At 39.6% G+C, this 22,831-nt stretch overlaps 1 protein-coding gene across 1 annotated transcript in view; it reads right to left on the bottom strand.

Annotated features, from left to right (window-relative positions):
• Positions 1-22,831, bottom strand: part of ITGA8 (integrin subunit alpha 8) — a 188,832-nt gene that overhangs the window by 143,120 nt on the left and 22,881 nt on the right. Inside the window, exons 3-6 of the mRNA XM_019460684.2 lie at positions 18,910-19,010; positions 15,665-15,788; positions 9,193-9,254; positions 8,038-8,083 (exon numbers count right to left, since the gene is read on the bottom strand). Of these exons, the coding sequence (XP_019316229.2) occupies positions 8,038-8,083; positions 9,193-9,254; positions 15,665-15,788; positions 18,910-19,010 (333 nt within the window). The remainder of the gene's footprint in view (positions 1-8,037; positions 8,084-9,192; positions 9,255-15,664; positions 15,789-18,909; positions 19,011-22,831) is intronic.

The following is a 22,831-nucleotide window of genomic DNA, read 5'->3' as shown; positions in this document are numbered from 1 at the left end:
AACCATCAGTTTGCTCTCTATAGTTAAGAGTCTGTGTTTTAGTTTGTCTTTTTTTTAACTTGTTCATTTGTTTTGTCTCTTAAATTCCATATATGAGTGTCATCATATGGCATTTGTCTTTCTCTGACTTATTTCGCTCAGCCTAAGTGAAATATGATTATACCCTACAGATCTATCCATGGAGTTGTAAATGACAAGATTTCATTCTTTTTTATGGTGAGTAATAGTTCGTTGTGTATATACCACTTCTTTATCCCTTCATCTATTGTTACACAGCTGGGCTGCTTACAGAATTCAGCTATTGTAAATAACGCTGTAATAAACACAGGGGTGCATACATCTTTTTGATTAGTGTTTTCGTATTCTTTGGTAAATATCCAGGAGTGAAATTATGGGATCATTAGGGTAATTCTATTTTTAATTTTTAGAGGAAGCCTCCACAGTGGCTACACGAGTTTGCATTCCCATCAACAGGGCACGAAGGTTCCTTTTTCTCCAAAGAAAGGATTGAGAATCAACACTTGTTGGTTCTTGTGTTTTTGATTTTAGCTATTTTGACTGGTGTGAGGTGATATCTTATTGTGGTTTAATTTTCATTTCCCTGATGATGAGTGACATTGAGCATCTTTTCATGTGTCTGTTGGCTATCTGGATGTCTTCTTTGGAGAAATGTCTATTCAGGTCTTTTGCCCATTTTTAATTAGATTATTTGTTTTTTGGTATTGAGTTGTAGAAGTTTATATATATATATTGGATACTAACACTTTATTACACATATAACTTGCAAATATCTTCTCCCATTCACTATGTTGTCTTTTAGTTTTGTTGATTGTTTCTTTTGCTGTGCAGAAGCCTTTTATTTTGATGTAGTCCCAATAGTTTATTTTTGTTTTTATTTCCCTTGCCTAGGAAACATATCTAGGAAAATGTTGATATGGCTGATGTCACAGAAATGATGTCAGTGTTCTCTTCTAGGATTTTTATGGCTTTAAGGTCTCACATTTAGGTCCTGGATCCATTTTGAGGTTATTTTTGTGTATGGTGTAAGATAATGTCCAGCTTCATTCTGGAGGAAATAAAAAATACATGAAGAAAAATGCATTCATTTTTCCAGCATTCATTCATTCATGTAACCTGTCCAGCTTTCTCAGCACCATTTGTTGAAGAAACTGTCTTTTCCCTTTTGGATATTCCTCCCTCCTTTGTCAAAGATTAACGGTCCCTATAATCATGGGTTTATTTCTGGGCTCTCTATTCTGTTCTATTGATCTATATGTCTATTTTTGTGCCAGTACCATACTGTTTTGATTACTCCAGATTTGTGGTATAACTTGAAATCTGGAATTGTGATACCTCCGATTTTGTTTTGCTTTTTCAAGATTGCTTTGGCTAATCAGGGTCTTCTGTGGTTCCATACCAATTTTAGAATTGTTTGTTCTAGTTCTGTGAAAAAAAAATGCTGTTGGTATTTTGATAGAGATTGCATTAAATCTTTACATTGCTTTGGGTAATACGGGCATTTTAACAATATTTGTTCTTCCAGTCCATGAGCATGGAACATCTTTCCATTTGTTTGTGTTGTCTTCAATTTATTTCATCAATGTTTTACAGTGTTCAGAGAACAGGCCTTTCATCTCCTTGGTTAAGTTTATTCCTTGTTATTTTACTGTTTCTGGTGCAATTGTGAATGGGATTGTTTTCTTAATTTCTCTTTCTGCTGCCTCATTATTATTGTGTAGAAATGCAGTGAATTTCTGTAAATCGATTTTGTATCCTGCAACCTTACTGAATTCACTTATCAGTTCTAGTAGTGTTTTGGTGGAGTCTTTAGGATTCTCTATATATAGTATCTTGTCATCTGCAAGGAATGACCGTTTTACTTCTTTCTTACCAATTTGGATGGTTTTATTTCTTTTTCTTGTCTGATTGCTGCAGCTAGGATTTCCAGCACTATGTTGAATAAAAGTGGTGAGAGTGGCCATCCTTGTCTTGTTCCTGAGCTTAGGGGAAAAATTCAGCTTTTCACCATTGAGTATGATGTTACCTGTGGATTTTTCATGTGTGGCCTTTATTATGTTGAGGTATAGTCTCTCTAAAACTACTTGGTATAGGGTTTTCACATGAATAGACATTGTACCTTATCAAATGCTTTTTTTGCATCTATTGAAATTATCATATGGTTTTTATCCTTTCTCTTATTGATGTGATGTATCATGTTGATTGATTTGTGAATACTAAATCACCCTTGCATACTGGGAATAATCTTGCTTGATTGTGGTGAATAATTTTTTAAATGTATTGTTGGATCTAGTTTGTTAATATTTTTATTGAGGACTTTTTCATCTATGTTCTTTAGAGATATTGGCCTGTTTTCTCTTTTTGTTGTAGTGTCTTTATCTGCTTTTGGTTTCAGGGTATTGTTGTCCTCACAGAATGAATTTGGAAGCTTTCCTTCCTCTTCTATTTTGTGGAATAGTTTGAGACTATGTATTCACTCTTCTTTAAATATTTGTTAGAATTCACCTGTGAAGCCATCTGGTTCTGGACTTTTGTTTGTTGAGAGGTTTTTTTTATTACAGATTCAATTTTGTTTCTGGTAATCAGTCTGTTCAAATTTTCTATTTTTTCCTGATTCAGTTTGGTAGGTTATTCGTTTCTATGAATTCATCCATTTCTTCTAGGTTGTTCAGTTTATTTCTCCACCTTCATTTCTGATTTTGTTTATTTGAGTCCTCTATTTTATTCTTTTTTTTTTTTTTTTTTTTTTTGAGGAGTCTGGCTAAAGGTTTATCAATTTTGTTGATCTTTTCAAAGAACCAGCTCCTAGTTTCATTGATATGTTCTATTGTTTGTTTGTTTAGTTTCTTTTTCATTTATTTCCGCTCTAATTGTTATTATTTCCTTCATTTTATTGGTTTTTGGTTTTGTTTGTTGTTCTTTTTCTGGCTCCTTTAAAAGGATACAAAGTTAGGTTGTTTATTTGAGATTTTTTTCTTACTTCTTGAGATAGATAAACTTCCTTCTTAGAATAGCTATTGATGCATCCCAAAGATTTTGCACCAGCGTTTTCATTTTCATTTTTCTTCATGTATTTTTTTTATTTCCTCTTTGATTTCTTGCTTGAGCCGCTCCATTCATTGTGTAGTAGCATGGTATTTAACCTCCATGTATTTGAGCTCTTTCACAAGATTTTTTCTTGTTGTTGATTTCTAGTTTGATAGCACTATGGTCAGAAAAGATGCATGCTATGACTTTGATCATTTTGATTTGTTGAGACTTGTTTTGTGGCCTAATATTGATCTATTCTGGAGAACGTTCCATGAGCACTTGAAAAGAATATGTATTATGCTCTTGTAGGATGGAATGTTTTGAATCTATCTGTTCTGAATATATCATTCAAAGCCACTGTTTCTTTGTTCATTTTCTGTTTGGATGATCTGTCCAAAGTGGCATGGTAAAGTCTCCTACTATTATTGTACTACTATCAATTACTTCCTTTATGTTTGTTATTAGCTGCTTCATGTATTTGGGTGCTTCTATATTGGATGCATAAATATTTACAATTGTTACATCTTCTCGTGGGATTGTTCCCTTTATGATTATATAGTGTCCTCCTTTGTCTTTTGTTACTATCTTTGTTTTAAACTTTTATTTTGTCTGTTATAAGTATTGTTATCCTGGCTTTCTTTTCACATCCATTTGTATGATAAATTCTTTTCCATCCCTTCACTTTCAATCTGCATGTGTCTTTAGGTCTGAAATGAGTCTCTTGTGGGAAGCATATAGATGAATCTTGCTTTTTATCCATTCTGCCACCCTACATCTTTTGATTGGAGCATTTAGTCCATTTATATTCAAAGTGATGATTGATAGATTTATACTACTGCCATCTCATATTTGTTTTATGGTTGTTTTTATAGTTCTTCTCTGTTCCTTTCTACTCCTGCTCTGTTCTCTCATGGTTTGACAGCTTTCTTTAGTGATATACTTGGATTTCATTTCTCTTTATTTTTTGTATATCTATTACTAGTTTTTGATTTGTGGCTATCATTAGGTTTATCTATAACCTCTTATACATGAAGCTGTCTATATTAAGTTGATATCTGTAAGTTTGAACTCATTCTTAACTCCTTTCCCTCCCAAGCTTTAGATATATATGCTGTCATACTTTCCGTCTTTTTATTTTGTGAATCCCTTGACTGATTTTTATAGATACACTTAATTTTACTGCTTTTTGCTTCCTACTTTTCTTACTACTACTTAAGGTTGTTCCTTTCTACTCTTTAACATTTCTTGTAGGGCTGGTTTAGAGGTCATGAATTCTATTAACTTTTGTTTGGGAAATTCTTTTTCTCTCCCTCTATTCTGAATGAGAGCCTTGCTGAATAGAGTATTCTTGGCTGCAGATTTTTCTCTTTCAGCACTTTGAATATATCATGCCACTCCCTTCTGGACTGCAAAGTTTCTGCTAAAAAGTCAGTGGATAGCTTTATGGGGTTTCCCTTGTATGTAACCATTTTCTTTTTCTTTTGGTGCTTTTAAAATCCTCTCTTTATAACTACTTTTTGCTATTTTAATTGCTATTTGTCTTGATGTGGACATTCTTGGATTGATTCTGTTGGGGACTCTGCACCTCCTGGATCTGGATTTCTGTTTCCTTCCCCAGATTTGGGAAGTTTTCAGCTCTTATTTCTTCAAATAAATGTTCTTCCCCCTTTTCTCTCTCTTCTCTTTCTGGGATCCCTATGATGCAAATCTCATTATGCTTGATGGTGTTACTGAATTCCCTATGCCCTTTGATTTTGCATTACTTTTTCCCTCACATGTTCAGCTTGATTGCTTTCCATAACTCTGTTCTCCAGGGCTTCCTCTAGTCTACTATTTAGTTCATCTCATGTATTTTAAATTTCATTTATTAAGGACATCTCTGATTGGTTCTTTTTTGTGTTTCATATCTCTTTGATAAGGGTCATTGATATCCTCCACTCTTTTCTGAAGTCTGTGACTATGATTCTTTCTTTAAATTCTCTATTGAGCATATTACTTATCTCTGTTTGCTTAGGTGTCTTGCAGTGATTTTGTCCTGTTCTTTCATTTGGGACATATTCTCTGTCTCCTCATTTTGTCTAACTCTCTGTGTCTGTTTCTGTGTGTTAGGAAAGTCAACTACATCTCTTGTTCTTGAAAGTAGTGGCCTTATGAATAAGAGGTCATGTAGTGCCCCACAGTGTAGTGTCCCCTGTTCACAAGAACCTGGTACTTCAGCGTTGTCTCCTATGTGTGTTGCATGTGCCCTGCTGCTGTAGCTGAGCCACTTTTTCCTTCAGTCCAGTCTTCTGCAGTGGCTCTCTTTGCCTGTTGTGGGCCGTGTTTGGTCCCTGTGCTGTTAGTGGGCCAGTCTGATGCTGCCTTGGGCTTGAGTTGAGTCAGACGAGGCATTTGCCAGAGATTTACTATCACTGAACTGAACAGTACTTTCTCTATATTGTTTCCTGAAAGCTTTCTTTGGTGGGCAGGTCGTTCTGTCAGACCAGCTGTCTGGGGCCACCGTCTGACTGGTGTGTGTGGTTCTCTTTCCCTCTCCCCAGGCCAGGAGTCACTTTGGAGTAGTGCTGGCCCATTAGGGCTGCTTGCACACTGCCAGGCTTGTGGCACCACTCTGGATGTCCTCTGGCCAAGGGTGAGAAAGGGGCGGATCCTCAAAATGGAGGGGGCAGGAGGCAAGGTGTTAGCAAGTGCTTTGCTGGTCCTTTGTGGGAGGGGACCTGCAGCAACTGGGACTGAGGTAGGTCTGGCTGGAGGGGACAGATCTGCTGAAGTGCACGGGGTGGTGGCGGTATTAGCAAGTTAGGTAGTGAGCAGTGGCAGGGCCATGCTGGTTCCTGCAGACGGCCATGTTTACGCTGGGGGTCAGGGGAGGAAACGGTGCCTGCCAGCTCTTTGGTTTCTGGACAAGTCCCCCAGTGATCTCTGCTCCTTCAGCACACACTCTGAGTTTAGCAAACAACTCTCCCTTCAGGTATTTTTCAAGATGCTGCTTCTATGCTGTATCTCCACGGGGCTGTTTATTGTACTGTCTCTTTAGGGGCAGGGACTCCGTTTCCTCAAGCCCTTTTGGCTCTCTCAGAGCTGAGCCTGCTGATTTGTAAAGTTCCAGTTTTTAAGTCTCACTAGTTAGAAGAACTTGTAAAAAGGCAGCCCCTCTGGTTTTCAAAGCCAAACATAATGGGGACTCATCTTCCCCCTGCGGGATCCCTGACATGATAGTCTGTTTCTCTCCCGACTCTGTGTGTGCAGTGTCCCTCCCTCCCAAGGACAGCCCCGTGGGTCTGGTTAGCTCCCTACCACATCTCCGCCCTTCCTACCCTCTTCAATGTGGCCGCTTCTCTACATTTAGTTCTGGAGTTTGTTCTGCCAGATTTGGGGTTGTTTTCTGGGTTATTTACACTGATGTGAATGTTATCTAGTTGTATCCTTGGGACAAGGTGACCTTAGGGTCCTACTCTCCCATCTTTCCCAGACTCTCAATAATTGTATTCTTCCATTGGCTTATTAATATGATCAGGTGTCTTCCAGTTTAAAAGAAAAACTTCACTCCACTCTTCATCTCTCTCATCGTCTACTCTATCTTTATCCTAAACTTCACAGCCAAAATTCAGGGAATATTCTCTGTCATCTCTATGTAGGCATCCCATCCACATCCACGGCTTTAATTGTCACCAATATGCAAGTGACGGAAGTCTGTACGTTAGCCTAGATATCTTCTCTGAGCAAAAGCCCATATATGCAGACATGAAAAACCCTGGATATCTCAAGCATGTTCACATTCAACATAACCAAAAGCAAATTCACGATCTTCCCTCTCCAACCCACTCCCACCTGTTCTCTTCCAGGGTTCCCCATCTCAGACAGTGGGACCCCCCTATAACCATGCAGTCGCAAGTCAGAAATGTATGCTGGGCCTCCTCCCTTTCCTCACCCACACATAACAACTAAGCTGTCTGTTTTCCTCCAAAGCATCTCTCAAATTTCTCCTCCTTTCCATTCTGCACTATTCCCACTCTAAGAAGCAAACGTCTTCATCTGAACCTTAGAGCTAGTTTACCTTAAAAACTTGTGGCTTGCTCACACCTCACTTTGGCCAACCTCCAATTCATCTTCCATACGGCAACCAGAGTGAGCTTTTCAAAACACAGATCTGATCATAGCATCCCAGGCAAAAAACCCTCCGCTGGTTTCCCATGATTCTCGAGACAAGAAACGAATACTTACTATAGCTAAGGCTATCTATTTACACTCCTGCAATCCACCAAGGATTTCTCCTTGTTCACCCTGGCTTCCCTCCATCTCGCCTGACTGCTCAATTCAGGCCACAAAACCTTTCCATAGAGCCCCTTCTCTCTTTGCTAGTTACCTCCTAGCAAAGTTCAGATCTCAGTTCAGGGCTGCTTGTTTCCAAGTTAGTGACCTTTGGGCAGCTTCTGGCCTGCGCAGCACCTTTATAAGAATTAGAAGGCATCATCCCCTCTGGGCAGATGCTGTCCTACACCTGGTCCAGGGTTCCCTAAGCACAGCACAGGTTGTTCAGAAGATAAAACACGTGCACGCAGCCACCCCTGGAGAAGCCTCCTATACTCTCATGGCCCCATCACGACGTACCTTTCCTTCACAGCGAGCATCACGTGTGGAGCGTCCCAGGTATTTGTGTGAATATTGGATTAATGCCTACATCTCCCCCCAGGTGTTAACCTTGTGAGGGTGGGAACAGCGTCTAGTCTACTCATCACTGTATCCCCAGCATCTAGCACGCAGTCTCACACAGCCTCTATAAATTCTTGGTGAACGAATGAATTAAGCTGCAACAGTGTTTAAAAATAGCATTCATATACAGTTGGAAATGATGCCTTATTCCCTGGAGATACTCTGAATCCGGACCTATAATTCATGTAACAAAGGGTCAACATTTGGTGTTAACGGTGTTTCACCTCCTCGTTAGTAACCACAAATAGGCATTTCTTCTCTGCTCACAGAACATACCTTGCCAATAAAAACTCCCGGGTCCTCCCACTATGAGGTCTCCATTCTACAAAACAGAAACAGCAACAATTGGAAAAGAAAAACAGATATTTTTTTTCTTTTTCAAGGTGACAAATCATTGGTAACAAGCATTGCTAACAATTTGCTACACGTAAAAAAGCAATTTTTAAATGAGGCCCTTGTATCTGGGTCATGCAGTTCATTTTATTTGCCTTTTTTTTTTTTTTTTTTTTTTTGCTTTCCACTATTTAGTGTGTTAGCATATTAAATAATTTTCGTTTGCCTCAATTAGCTAAGTTGAATTCTCTCCCTTGAGGATACAGAAATTCAGATTTTTGGCACTGATTCAGGTAAGCAAAATAACGTACATGTTTAATGCTGTGTAATTTAGCAGACATGGTCTTGTGAGCTTTGGCAACAAAAGAAAATATGGTTTCTATTTATCTCAAGGCCACAGTAATGCCTATTTTTTCCATACGTCTGCAACCACCCCCTTCCCCCTCTCAGAAGAGAGAGCAAACACCCCAGACTAGCAAATATAAATTTTCCCTTCTTACCACCTCCTTCCATCCTCCTTCCAACTTTCAGTGGGGGAAAAAAAAAAAAAAAGGACAATAAAAAAAAAAAAGGCCACAAAAGAGCAAAATTTGTATGCTGATGAATTTTTTTCTACACTGTTTTCAAACCCACAAAATCTTGGTCCCTTATTATCTCTGTAACTTTGTGAAAGGATGTTGTGAATTTTAACACTCGTGTTAAATCTAATCAGTCAATTACAGCTAAGAGATAAAGCAATTTTTTTCTATCTTTTTTTTTTTAGAAACACATTTCTCTCACTGAGTTGTTCAGATTTTCCATGTAAAGGATTATCATTGAGGTGGGGAGAAAGACTGTTGTTTTTCATCATATGTATTTCTGTGTTATTTTAATGTTTGTCATCTGCATCAATTGCTTTAATGAAAATGAAGATCAAGCAAAAACATTTAAGGAAGTTGTCAAAACAGGCTGGATACATACCTAAAGGTTCTTTTGTTGGTGGTAGTTATTGGGGGTGGGGATGAGAGCCAGAGGCAGAGAGTAAACAAAAAGAAAAAAGAAAAAATCAAACAGATAATACAACTGCTAGAAGCTACAAGCCCAAACTAATTCATTCACCTTGTAAAAATCCAGACTAAATCCTGCTTGGCAGTAACCCTGGCCTTCGGGATCAGCATTACCTAGAGTGACCAAAATACAGAAATGTTATCACATCATCATTCCCAATATATATTTTAATAACAGCTAGGATATTTTGTTGTTTTCCTTATTGATTTCTCAACTTAAAATGATCAGGGTGCCTGGGTGGCTCTGTCGATTATGCTTCCAGCTTTGACTCAGGTCATGATCTTGCAGTTTGTGAGTTTGAGCCCTGCGTCGGGGTCTATGCTGACAGCTCAGAGCCTGGAGCCTGCTTTGGATTCTGTGTCTCCCTCTCTCTCTGGCCACCCCCCGCCCCCCCTCATGTTCTGTCTCTCTCCTTCAAAAATAAATAAACATTAAATTTTTTTTTTAATTTTAATGATCAATATGTGCTTTATATTTATTTTTTTAACATCACAAAAAATTTTAATGTTTATTTTTTGAGAGAGAAAGCATGAGCAAGGAGGGGCAGAGAGGGAGAGCATGAGCGAGGGAGGGGCAGAAAGAGAGGGAGACACAGAATGCAAAGCAGGCTCCAGGCTCTGAGCTGTCAGCATAGAGCCGGATACGGGATTCAAACTCACGAACTGCGAGATCATGACCTGAGCCGAAGTCAGAGGCTTAACCAACTGAGCCACCCAGGTGCCCCACTTTATATTTACTTTTAAATTCATCACGAACAATTTATGAAATATATTTTCATAATTTATGAAACATAATTTATTTTTTTGTCCCAAATATCATCATGATTTTGTAGTAAGACCACTAGGAATAACATCCCTTGGAGTTACTACATTGGGTTTTACAAGTCATGTTTGTCTAAAGAAGTAAACTCTCCTCTCACCTATGTTCTGAGTTCTGCAAGTGGCAATAACGGGATTCTGAGTTGCCTGTGTGTTCTGCATGAAGCCACATAGGTCATTCCTAAAGAAATGCCTTGAGAAAGAGAGGGGTCAACATGGTCACCTGGGCGGAGGCTTTCTGCTGAGGGCACCCACAAGGATTCCAATTTTAATGATCTCCAAGAGGAAAGTAATTTTAAATTATTCTATTATTAGTTAGGTACCTTTGCAAATTGCATTTCTTTTTTTTTTTTTTTTTAACATTTATTTATTTTAGAGAGAGAGAGACAGACAGACAGAGTGCGAGCAGGGGAGGGGCGGAGAGAGAGGGAGACACAGAACCCAAAGCAGGCTCCAGGCTCCAAGCTGTCAGCATAGGGCCGGACGCGGGGCTGGAACTCACAAATCGTGAGATCATGAACTGAGCCGCAGGCAGACGCTTAACCGACTGGAATGTCTTTTGTTTTTTGCTTTCCTTTGATTAGTACTTAACTAATTCTCTAGATGCTCCCTGTATATTTTAATACACTGTTCTATCACATACACTGTATTTTTTTTCACATACACTGTATTTTTTAATGGCAATACCTCTTTTTAATTGAAATGCCGTTAATGTCTCCTGTGTTTTTTAAGCTTAGTTTTTTTTCAGCTTTATTGGGCTATACTTAATATACAAAAAGCTGTACATCTTAATGGATACATTTTCATGAGTGTGGACATATGCATACACCCACAAAACCATCACCAAAATCAAAGTAATAAGAATTTCTACCACCTACAAAAAATTTCTTGTGTCCCTCTGTTTGTTTGTGGTAAAAACATTTAACATGAGGTTTACTCTCTGCAATTTTTAAAAACAATTTTTTTAATGTTTACTATTTTTGAGAGAGAGAGAGAGACAGAGTGCAAGTGGGTTAGGGGCAGAGAGAGAGGGAGGCCCAGAATCCGAAGCAGGTTCCAGGCTCCAGAGCCCGAGGGCAGGGGGGGGGGGGGGGGGGCTTGAATTCACAAACTGTGAGATCAGGACCTGAGCAGCAGTCAGACGCTTAACCCACCGAGCCACCCAGGCCCTGCAATTTTTAAGTGCACAACATCTTACACTGTATTTTTATAAAATTTACTCCTTATTTTAAACTATGTTTTGTGGTTTGTAGTTCTGAATGCTATAAAGTTTCCTAAAGGTTCATCTGTATAACCTCAAATGTCTGGTTACCAGTTTTCTGGAAGTTCATGTGTGTAAATACTTACATGCATCCAGAGAGATATATACGAATACCTGATATATGATTATGTAAGCCTATATCTGCAATCTTGAGTATATTTAAGAAACGTATTTTTCTAATGTACAAACCTCTTTAGAAATCCTTTTTAGATCAAGTCTTTCTTTTCATTTTTAATATTGTAAATTATTCAAAGAAGAAATATGACCATCCTTTGAAATTATTTTGCTCCAAAACAGGAAACAAAAAATTAAAAGAAAATACTAATACTTTTCATGAAACTCACTGAGAAAACAACCAACTTCAAATGTTTATTTGAAGCAGTGATTGTAACAGAATGTGAGGTAGTTTTTTTCTCTTAGGGTTATAGTTTATAAGAGCTGAAGGAATCTATCCTCCTGGAATTTCAGAGCATTTAGAAAGTTTACAATTATGTCCCAGAATGAACTTAGGATCCAGGGAATCGTGCTGATCATTCACTACTATTTGTTGGTTTTCAAAGTAAAATGGAAGGCGGTGTGTAAATCATCCCCACCTGAATTATGAATGATAATAAGAGCAGGAGGCATGTCATGAATATGAATGAACAGATTAGTTCCCGGATTGCTCAGCGTATCAGTGGGGTATGTTTGTGGTACGGAATGAGCAGGAGAAGGTTCCTTAAATTCTCTTTTGAAAATAATATTGCTGATGTTCCTGTTCTGTGATACTGACCATATGCTCATGAACAAGCTGGCTTTGTGTTAATGAACTGTAAACTCCTGGGGGAAAGACAGGAAGTCAGCTCCTTGGGTGAATTTCTGGAGGAAAAAGTTTTGTAGTAAGAGAGCGGCCACGAGGAAAGTGAGAACTATTGATGTGAACCAGAGTTGAAAAGGATTCTTGGGAATTGACTTAGCAATTCTGCAATTCGACTCCATTTTTACCCGTGTCAAGCTGTTCGTTTATTTAGGAAAATAAAGAGTGAGTCAATTGGCATCATAATGTGCCCGGGCCACTCAAGACACAAGCCGACCACGATTGTTATTTTCAGATAAAGGTTCAGACTCATGGTTCAGTGCCACGTACTATACTTTAGCCTGAGTTCTCTCGTTACAGAGGCACTCAGTCTACAAGGCAGAACAAAAGGCAGTGACGGGTCTTATAAACGATCACCCTCCACATTAGCTGGAAGAGTACGGTAGATCACCCAGGCAAGAGGACTGTGAAGGATGGACTCATCATTTCGGCTCTCATAGTTTACTGAGATGGGGAAGCATCTTTAGCACATCGGGAGAAGTAGGATATGAACAGGATTGATGAAACACATTCTCTGTTAAATCTCAGCCGTCCATTAGTTTTCTGATTTAAGTTGGGATTTTCTTTATCCCTCTACCTGACTTCTATCTTTCGCGTAATAGTAATGGCCTCTCATGGAACCAAAAAACACAACACCCTGAGCGGAACACGACTCCAAATATGCCTCTCTGGGCTGTTGCCCGTGCGTGGGACAGTCCCCCTGCCCTGCTCCAATAGCCATTTGCTAAGAGAGCCCTTCCCATGGTCCTTTCCCAAAGCTCCTCTCCCCACCCGGGCCAGGTCACTCCCTACTCTCTCGCTTTGTTATGTTTTTCATTGTTGCACTTTTCGCTATCTGCCTTTGTATTATGAATTTATTCTTTTTTAGAAGTTTTCTTTTCGTTGATATATAATTGGCAAATAACATGTTATTACTAGTCCAAGGAATATAACAGAATGATTTAATACATGTATATACTACAAAATGATCACTACGGTAAATCTAGTTAACACCCAGCACTACATACAAGTATAGTTTCTTTTCTTGTGATGAGCTTTTAAGATCTACTCTCGTAGTAACTTTCAAATATACAACACAGTAGGTGCCTGGGTGGGTCAGCTGGTTAAACCTCCGATTCTTGATTTTGGCTCAGGTCATGATCTCACACTTCCTGAGATCAAGCCCCATGTCAGGCTCTGTGCTGACACCGTGGAGCCTGCTTAGATTCTCTCTCTCCTTCTCTCTCTCTGCCCCTCCCCCACGTGTGCTCTCTGTGTCTCTCAAATAAAAAATACACAATATGGTATTGTGGGGTTTTTTTTTTTTGTTTTGCTTTGTTTATTTCAGAGAGACAGCGTGTGAGTGGGGGAGAGGGGCAGAGGGTGAGGGAGAGAATCCCAAGCAGGCTTCAAGCTCAGCACAGAGCCCAACGCGGGGCTCGATCCCACGAAGCGTGAGATCAGGATCTGAGCCAAAATCAAGAGTCAGAAACTCAACAAACTGAGCCACCCAGGCACCCTCACAATACAGTATTAACCATAGTCACCTTGCTGGACATTACTTCCCCTGGACTTATTTGTCTTTTAATGGGAATTTACACCTTTGACCCTCTTCACCAACTCCACTCATCTCCTCACCCTGCGCCTCTGACAACCACTGATCTATTTTCCGTATCCCTGAGTTTGGAGTTTTTGTTTTTTGTTTTATTTTTCATTAGGTTCTGCGTGTAAGTGGCGTTCTTCTTTGGTATTTGTCTTTCTCCGTCCGGCTTATTTCACTCCGCATAACGCCCTCAAGGTCCATCCACGTGGTTGAAAAGGGCAGGATTTCCTTCTTTTTATGGCTGAATAACATTCCATTGTACACACACACAACACCTTCTTTATTCATTCACCCATCAATGGATGCTACGGTTGTTTCCATGTCTTGCCTAAAGTGCATAATGTTGCCATGAACGTGGGGGTGCAGATATCTTTTTGAGATGTTGGTTTCACTTCCTCTGGACCTACACCCAGATGTGGAATTGCTGGATCTGAACATCTACATGTTTGTTTTCTGTCTCCCCTACTTAGAATGTAAGTTTCTTAAAGACTGTGTTTTGTTTTCTCTTGTTCTGTGCTTTATTCCCTAAACACAGAATAATTAGTGCTTAGCGTTTGAATGGATACATAATCAAGTCTCATTATCAACAAGGAACCTCTGTTTTCAAGCCTTTAAAATAAAATCTTAATTTCACAGATTATTCATTTGGCCGACACTTGTCGTAAGGCGAGGAAGTGGGTAATTTATGTCAATATTTTAAAACAGGAGCCATCATCTTCCCCTTGCCAAAATCCTACCCCCATCTGAGTTAGCTGTTCCACTTTGTTATTTAGATGAAATCTCGGCGGCGTCTTTATTAACCCTCTAATATCACTGATCCATTCTTTATCTGCGTTGTTTTATTTCTGATATATGCTCATTATCTTGCCTAAATTAATCTTGGATTTAAAAAATATTCATGCAGGGGGCACCTGGGTGGCTCAGTCGGTTGAGCGTCTGACTTCGGCTCAGGTCATAATCTCGCTGTTCACAAGTTTGAGCCGCGTGTCGGGCTCTGTGCTGACAGCTCAGAGCCTGGAGCCTGCTTCGGATTCTGTGTCTCCCTCTCTCTCTCTGCCCATCCCCTGCTCAATGCTCTCTGTCTCTCAAAAATGAATAAATGTTAAAAAAAAATGTATAAAAAATATTCATGCAAAATGGGGAAATATTACTTATGGTTTTGGAAATCTAATTTGGGATTGGGTTTTTGAAAAATCAATTTCCCGAAATCAGTTGCTAGAATGTTCCTTCTAACCTTTCTCTCCTCATTGTGATTTTGCGAACTATCGAGAATAAGGATGAAAATCCCGTGGTTGCTCCCTGACAAATCCCACTGATCTCCAACGACACACGGAAAACTGGAAGAGTTCACAAAAGGACTGAGTAGATCCAAGCAGTCAGAACTACTGTCCCAAATCCGTGGTGTTCCAGCAAGAAGTGATTAAAACAGCAGTGTCCCAAAGCTGGAACTCACCAGGCTTGCTTTCAAAGATGCTTTGCTGGAAGATCCCGAGAACGGCCAGATAAGACTTATACTCTAAGCGTGCAGAGCCCTTTTGAAAAATAGGGATTAAACATTTAAGGGAGAAAAGCCCACCATGCAGATAACCCGAGCACACAGCTGCCAAAGAGAGCAACAGCCGGCAGGAACACAGGCTGGACAGAAAGCTGATGTGAGAATGTCCCCAGTTCCTAGCACACTCGCAAACACCACTCCTGCCGTGAACGAGTCAAGTGGGTGGTCACCGTTCTTTAGATTGCGGTGTGAATTCTGAATAGCCGCTGAGAGTTTAAGGCCTCAACTAAGGAACCAATCAATTCTCCTAAAGAAATGTCTACAACACGGAAAAGGACCCACAGAATTCTGGGTCTTGGCCCTCATGTCGCAGCAAGACGTCCTGAAAGGCCGCCCATAATCTTCACCCCATCTCTTTTTCCTTGTCAGTGAGGTTCTGATCTTGCCTGCCCTGCCTACCATAGAAGGGCTCTGGAGCTAAAGTGCCCTTTCAAAGAATAAAGTCACTTACTGTTCCGACAAGGCGAATACTCCGCATACGCGCTGAAATTCTGGATCGCTACATAGCAGGTGCCGACCGGGTCCTTCTCCGGTGTTGGTTTAAGAGTTCTCCAGTGGTATAAGGGAGCGCAGGCCTGTGATGCATCGAAGACAAAACATATTTTCGTGGCATCAGTTCCTCATGCTATGATATGATTGAACCTGTTGACTAATGTGTCTACATTCATCACAAACTATGTTAAATTAGTGGCGATTTAAGTGGCCTCCAGCATGCTGGTAAGTACCTCAGTAGGTAGAGTTAATGAAACTTCCAAAACCGTTCTTTTTCCCCCAACATTAATCCACAATAGCATCAGAGTAAATTAAACATATAGAAAGGAATGAGCTCTCCCCCCACAGGATTTAAAGTTAAATATGTGTAACCTGGCAAAAGTAATTATTTCCTAACAACAAAGAACTCACATCTTCTTGTCTTTTTTAAAACAGTTGGACCTACTTAGACTCAAACGATCATTTCAGTCAATAAATCAGTGTGATGTGTTAAAATGAGAGCTCCTTTTTTTTTTGTCTGTTGCTTTAAGAAATTATTTTTGAATTCAAAGATGCAGACGAGTTTGTAAACCTCTGTTTTATGGATTTCCCTGGCTTATCGCTGATGGCATATCTTATGACTTTTTAAACAATGACTTTCATTTGGACATGCTACTCCCTTATCAGAGTGTTCCTGACTTTATTTTTTAGTTAATGGTTTTTATTCATGACAAAACAAAAATTAATTTAAGCAACAGAAAGGAAATATGATTCTTGCATGAAATACTCTGGTTGCTTCTTCAGAAGCTTGGATTCTTAACAAAAGCATGATATTTGGAAGGATATCAAATATAAAAGAGAATATATGAAGTCCTCTTTAAGTAAATTAAGCAACATTAATTTTGTTACAAATGAGAGAGGCAATAAAATAAATGTGTAGAAAATTATAGGCATCTTTTTGACTTGTTTGCTAGCATGAATCTGCCATAAGTGTGTTTTACCTGATTATTCAAGCACTCATTTCGAAGGACACAGAATTACAGATGCCTGGAATATGGAATCACTGGCCTACCTCCAATTTTGATGATATCACTCTTAAAATTTAAAAATGCCAGGAATATGAAGGCAGACACTGATTTTGAAGTCCTTTCATGGGGTGCTTGGGTGGCTCAGTCAGTTGAGCATCTGACTTTGGCTCAGGTCATGATCTCTTTGTGAGTTTGAGCCCTGCATCGGGCTCTGTGCTGTCAGTGCAGAGCCTGGAGCCTGCTTCAGATTCTGTCTCCCTCTCTCTCTGCCCCTTCCCTGCTCACGATCTGTCTCTGTCTCTCTCTCTCAAAAAAAAAAAAAAAAAAAAAAAAAGAATAGACATTGAAAAAAAAATAAAGTCCTTTCACGATTCCAAATGTGTCCTTGGTAATCTGCCCAATGCGCAACTACTTTTAGTGAAAATATTTTATTTCTATTCTCAAGTAAGAAGAGCGTTTCCACAACTTGACTCTTTTGGTATTGTGAGGTCTTGGCTGATAACCTAAAAACCATCGATCTCATCCACATTCTTTCATCTTAGGGACCTCTTAATAAACTAACAAACTATGTGCTAATATGTTTAATGTAAGGTTCCAACGGTGAAAGGCAGTAGTGTGGGCAGTGTGGGCGCTCACCTATGCAGTGAGGTATTCTGAAAACCGGCCTCACCTGCCGGATCTCACCCCTCCCCCCCCACCCCCACACTTAGATGCCAAGAAAATTCTTCCCAGTTCTTGCCTAGAAAGTTATCCTATTTATATCTGCTCAGTTTCACACTGATGTGAAATACACTGATAAGATAAATTTGGACTTTGACCCAAACTTAATACATACACACATGACATCTGGATAGTCAAAAAGATACTTCAGCATTTTGAAGTCCTAATAATTATCACGTAGGGCAGAATTTAATTCTTTACCCTAAATTTCAGTGCTCAAAGGAAAAAATTAACTTGAAATATATTTAATATTATCGGATTTCCTTTTACATAATTTTGAAAATGGAAACATGCCCCCAAATTAACTATTTTTATTATGAACATGGCATACGATTTTCAGAGATGCATAATGTGTTACAGATAAGTTTTCAAGACTTAAAAATATCAATACAGTACCCAGAAGATTTTTTTCAATCCCACATAGTCATTAGATAGAATTAGCTTTCCAAAGCAATTCACATGTCATATGCCACTAAAGGCTAAAAAAGTTTTTACCAACTGTGGAATATGAAAACCATATTAATGCAAGTATAGTTCTATAGAGACCATCCTGTAAATTCTGGATTTGTAACTGGAGAGGGCAGTCTGTATCTTATTATACATTACCTGCTTATGTCAAAATCTCCATGGGGGGGTTAACCACAGACCAAATAAAGCAAGGTATTTCCTTTAAATACTTATTCTTATTAAAACATAATTCAAGAAGCTTTAAACAAATCCTAAAAGCCAAAGTTATTGCTTTATTGTTGTAAGGAAATTAAAGCCAATGGTTTAAACAATTCCCCCAAGAAAAAAATTTCCAGATCAGCTTAATATAGTCACTTATTTCTCAATAGCTTAGAAACATAGATGATTGAAATAAGAGAATCATGAAGCCACAGCACTTTAAAGCTGAACGATATCTACTTGAAAGTGAGGGGTTTTTTTTTACTTTAAAAAATTATTAATGTACTCAGAGAACTATGTAATTAGCAGTTATATATTTTAAAATATTTAAAGTTTATTTATTTGGGGGTGGAGGGGCAGAGAGAGGGAATATCAAGCAGCCTCTGAACGGTCACCGAGCAGCCTGACGTGGGGCTCGAACTCACGAACTGTGAGATCACGACCTGAGCTGAAGTCGGATGTTTAACTGACAGCCACTCATGCGTCCAAGTTTTGCAATATTTAAAAATCTCTAACTGATATGGAAAACAAGCTTTATCTCCTATAACTTTAAACACTAGAATAAATTCTTTCATTTTAAGGGCTACTAAATTTATTGTTTTAGAATGCTGGTAAGTTTGTCTTTAAAAATCTGACATGTCCTGGGGCACTGGTGGGATCCAGCCCTGCATCCGGCTCCCTCTCTCTGCCCCTCCCCCCACCCAGTGCACACTCTCTCTCTCTCTCCCTCTCCATAGAAGTCCTTACATGAAAGCAGTTTTGTAAAACTGAGAACATAATATTGCACACCATCGCCACGACTCATACTTACCACAACTTCGCCTCGGTGAGCTTTCACTGTTGCCCCAAACCACTGATTCGATTTAAATTCTATAGGTTCCTTGGTTCCATTAACTCTGATCTTTCTGTTGTCTGACAAGGAGGACACGGAACTGTTAAGAACCCGTAAACCGTGGCAGCCAAATATAATATGTAACAATGAACACGTCCCCGTTAAAACTATTTGAAAAAAAAAACAACAATGTTCAGACACGGGGTGGGGAGTTCTCACCAAGCCTTTTCATTTAGAAAAATACCAAATGAAAATGCACATTTGAACATGACATTTCACAACTTCACTTACAGGAAGCATTTTTTATTGTTACCACTTAATATTTTCAGAGATAACTGTATTGTCAAGTTGACATGAACTCTAATAGCCTCAAATCTATGCAACTGTCATTGATTTGCAAAAGATCGAAGACCAGATACTTACAACTGCCTCAAGGAATTTCAAATCTTTCCCAATAGGGAAACCCATAGGAATCTCCCTGAGGGGAGAAGCACATGAGTTAGCTCCTCCCTTGAGTTGGCATGAGTTAGCAAGAAAGATTGTGAAGGACTCCAAGGTCTTGGTTTTTGACGAAGTTAACATGTGTCCACGCAGCCGCAGAAAATAACACCTCAACGTAGTTTTAGACACACTTTGCAGATGTCATAAGAAGGGGGGCCATCTGGGTAGAAACTCAACCCAATTATAACACGCTTCGGGTTTTAATAAAAAGCAGATATCTTTCTTTTCACTCTTGATTCCCACTCAGCGTATTTCCCACGTGGCTCTAACCACATGGTTGTCACTGGAGCTTCGTGGGTAATAGCTAATGGATTTCAAAAGACATTTGCACCAGGGAATCTTATTTATATGTGTTTCCTTTGGTATGCGTTTCATTTTTCTTCATTGACTCTATAATAAAGGCATTACAAAACGAACTTTTAACGCCTCTTAAGTGAGGCCAAAATACACATGTAATTAACATGAAGTTGAGTTTCCATATGATTACAGACTTTTAAAAATTATATATAGTCAATCTTAACCTAAAATTGACTTTTACATGTTAGTTGAAAATCATGAATTTCCTTCTTAAAAATCTTATGCTTTTGTTGTTTCTGAGTTTTGTTTTGTTTTGTTTTTAAAAAAAGAGGTTCTAGGGGCGCCTGGGTGGCTCAGTCGGTTGAGCGTCCGGCTTCAGCTCAGGTCGTGATCTCGCGGTCCGTGAGTTCGAGCCCCACGTCAGGCTCTGTGCTGACAGCTCAGAGCGTGGAGCCTGCTTCTTGTTCTGTGTCTCCCTCTCTCTGCCCCTCCCCTGCTCATGCTCTGCCTCTCTCTCTCAAAAATAAATAAACATTTTTTTTTAAATTTAAAAAAAATTTAACAAGGTTCTATAAATCCTTACCCAAAATGCATACAACTGGCAATGAACGGAGCATGTTACAGATTACAGCATAAACTTGAAAAAATAAACATTTATATTTACATCTAGGCACTGTGGAAGATTATAGACCTCAGAGACAATGAATCTTATCACCATGAACTGGGTGATGGGGGCAATTCATTCAGTCTTCGGAGTTTGGGTTTCTTCTAGAAAATGAGGCTGAGAATACCTTCTCCCTTTCCTCTTTCACAGGTGATCAAAGTCATAAAGATGACGTGAGCTACACAAACTCGAAAGTGCCCTCTTTATAAGCTGAGAAGCTGTACGCTCAGAAATCATGTAGCCATCTAACTGAAAATCCAAACCCTTTACAAATATCTCTTAATTAGAAACCTGGAAACTCAACCCAAGTCCAAGAACTGGAAAGGACCTTGCTGACGCACACGTACGATGTTATTATTAGTGATTTTTGGCACTCAGCAGCGAAATTAGTGAGACCTCTCAAGACTGTCCGTGTGGCTCTGATTCATTACAGAGAGAAAAGGCTACACAGTGGCTTTGGAATGTCCAAACTGCTAAAAAGCCATGAAAAGACCAGCACCTCAAAAATTTCAAAAATCTTTAAAGGAGATCCCAAAAGAACTTAAGAAAAACAGCCTGCCGGGAGGAAGGAAATGGATCCTGGGGAAAGAGAGAAGCCAGTTCTAAATTGGCCTCGTTCTGCTAGAGAAAATGATGTGACTTTACCTTTGTGACTCCTGAGACGTCCTTTCTGCTGTTCAGAGGTTGAACTGTGTAATAACTAGATTAAAACTGTCAACTGTGGGTTATTGTCCAGCAACAAATTTCTTCTGGACCAAGAATACAAATGAATTGGCTTCACTAATTCCACTAATTCCATACCCAATCCCAAGGATTCCATACCCAAGGATTACAACAGAGAATTCCACTGTCCTGGGTCTATTTACTGAGACGAGCTTTAGTCTAGACGGATCAGCCACTCCTTGATCTGTGAGGAGGGCAAATCACCTTTTCAAACTTCTGCTTCACTATTTTTACAAGTTGTCTGACTTTAAATCTCGTGTCAGAATGTCATAAAATTTCAAACGAATAAAATATATTCAGATGGACTATGAAAGTCCATTTCTCACCCTCCTTTTCTGAACAAGAGTCTTTCATGCCAAATACCCCAACACAAGGCACTGTGTTATCTCTTGCCCGCTGGTGCTCAAGAAACCTCCCATGCATGGACAATGTTTCCGATTTGATTCAATCTGATCTTTACTGAAAACACCCCCCAGGTAATAACTGTAAATACTCAGCATGATTTCAGCCCCGCTGAGCCCTCCTCTGTAGGGCAAAGGGCTGAAAGCCTGGAACATACATTTTCTAGACACTCTTATGAGTAGGACCCTTGTGGCATGAGAGGCTCAGGAGAGGACTGGAAAGAGAAGACGGAGAAGCCATTACTTTCTGGTGGCAGGTGCAGGCACACACGTGGGCATCAGCTGTGACAACTGTGATGTTCTTCCCGCAGCTCTTTAAAGTATCCCTTGATAATAATCCCCTCTTGGTGCATCAGTCAGCAGAGATCAAGTCCTGAACTTCCATATTGCTTCATCTGCAGGCAGTGACCTTCCTGACCTCCCCACACCCCCAGTGTTTCCAGTGGCCAGGCGAGCCCCTTCATCTCTGTATGCGATCCCTTCCCAGCTGTACTACTCAAAGTGGTTTTTGTTTTTCTGACCAAACTCCCGCTGATACACTGATGACAAGGGGTAAACAGTTAGGATAGAGACACGTAGATCTATAGCAGAAGAAAGGCACTGGTTACCCTACATGCCCTGTCAACCCCAGAGAACTCTTGGAAGGGCCTGTGATCATGGGAGATGGTGGAGACTGATAGTCACCTAAGAAGCAATTCTCTCCTTGGCATATCACAAACTATGGAGAAAACAAAGTCAAAAGCTAGGGAAAAAAATTCATAGTGAATGCATGTGATTTAAGTCTTTCTAAGCAGTAAAAGAGTAATGGGGCGCCTGGGTGGCTCAGTCAGTGAAGCGTCCCAAGTTCACCTCAGGTCATGATCTTGCGGTTTGCGAGTTCGAGCCCCGAGTCGGGCTCTGTGCTGACAGCTCAGAGTCTGCAGCCTGTTTTGGATTCTGTGTCTCCCCCCATCTCTACCCCTCCCCTGCTCACACTTTTTTTTTCTCTCTCTCAAAGGTAAACATTTTTAAAAAGACTATTAAAATTAGTAAATAAATGAAAATCGAGGTGAAAGTTTTTTCAAAGAAAAGGTCAGTAGATTTAACTTGTAAAAAGCTCCCAAATCAATAACATAAAAGATTAACATTCTATAGGAAAAAGCTCTAAGGGCTTGAATGGGCATTACAGAATAAAGAAGAAATTAAAAAGCCTGTAAATTCCTAGAGAGGTCCTGAGCCGCAAATTAAAACAATAATGGCTTAACACTTGTCACCTACCAGTTGGGCAAAAAATATTAACATTCACTCTGTTTGCAAGACAATAACTCGACACAGC

The sequence above is a fragment of the Panthera pardus genome, unplaced genomic scaffold, assembly GCF_024362965.1.
Source record: "Panthera pardus isolate Hobbes unplaced genomic scaffold, ASM2436296v1 HiC_scaffold_6, whole genome shotgun sequence".
NCBI lineage: Eukaryota > Metazoa > Chordata > Mammalia > Carnivora > Felidae > Panthera > Panthera pardus.
This window is presented reverse-complemented; position numbering and strand designations above follow the sequence as displayed.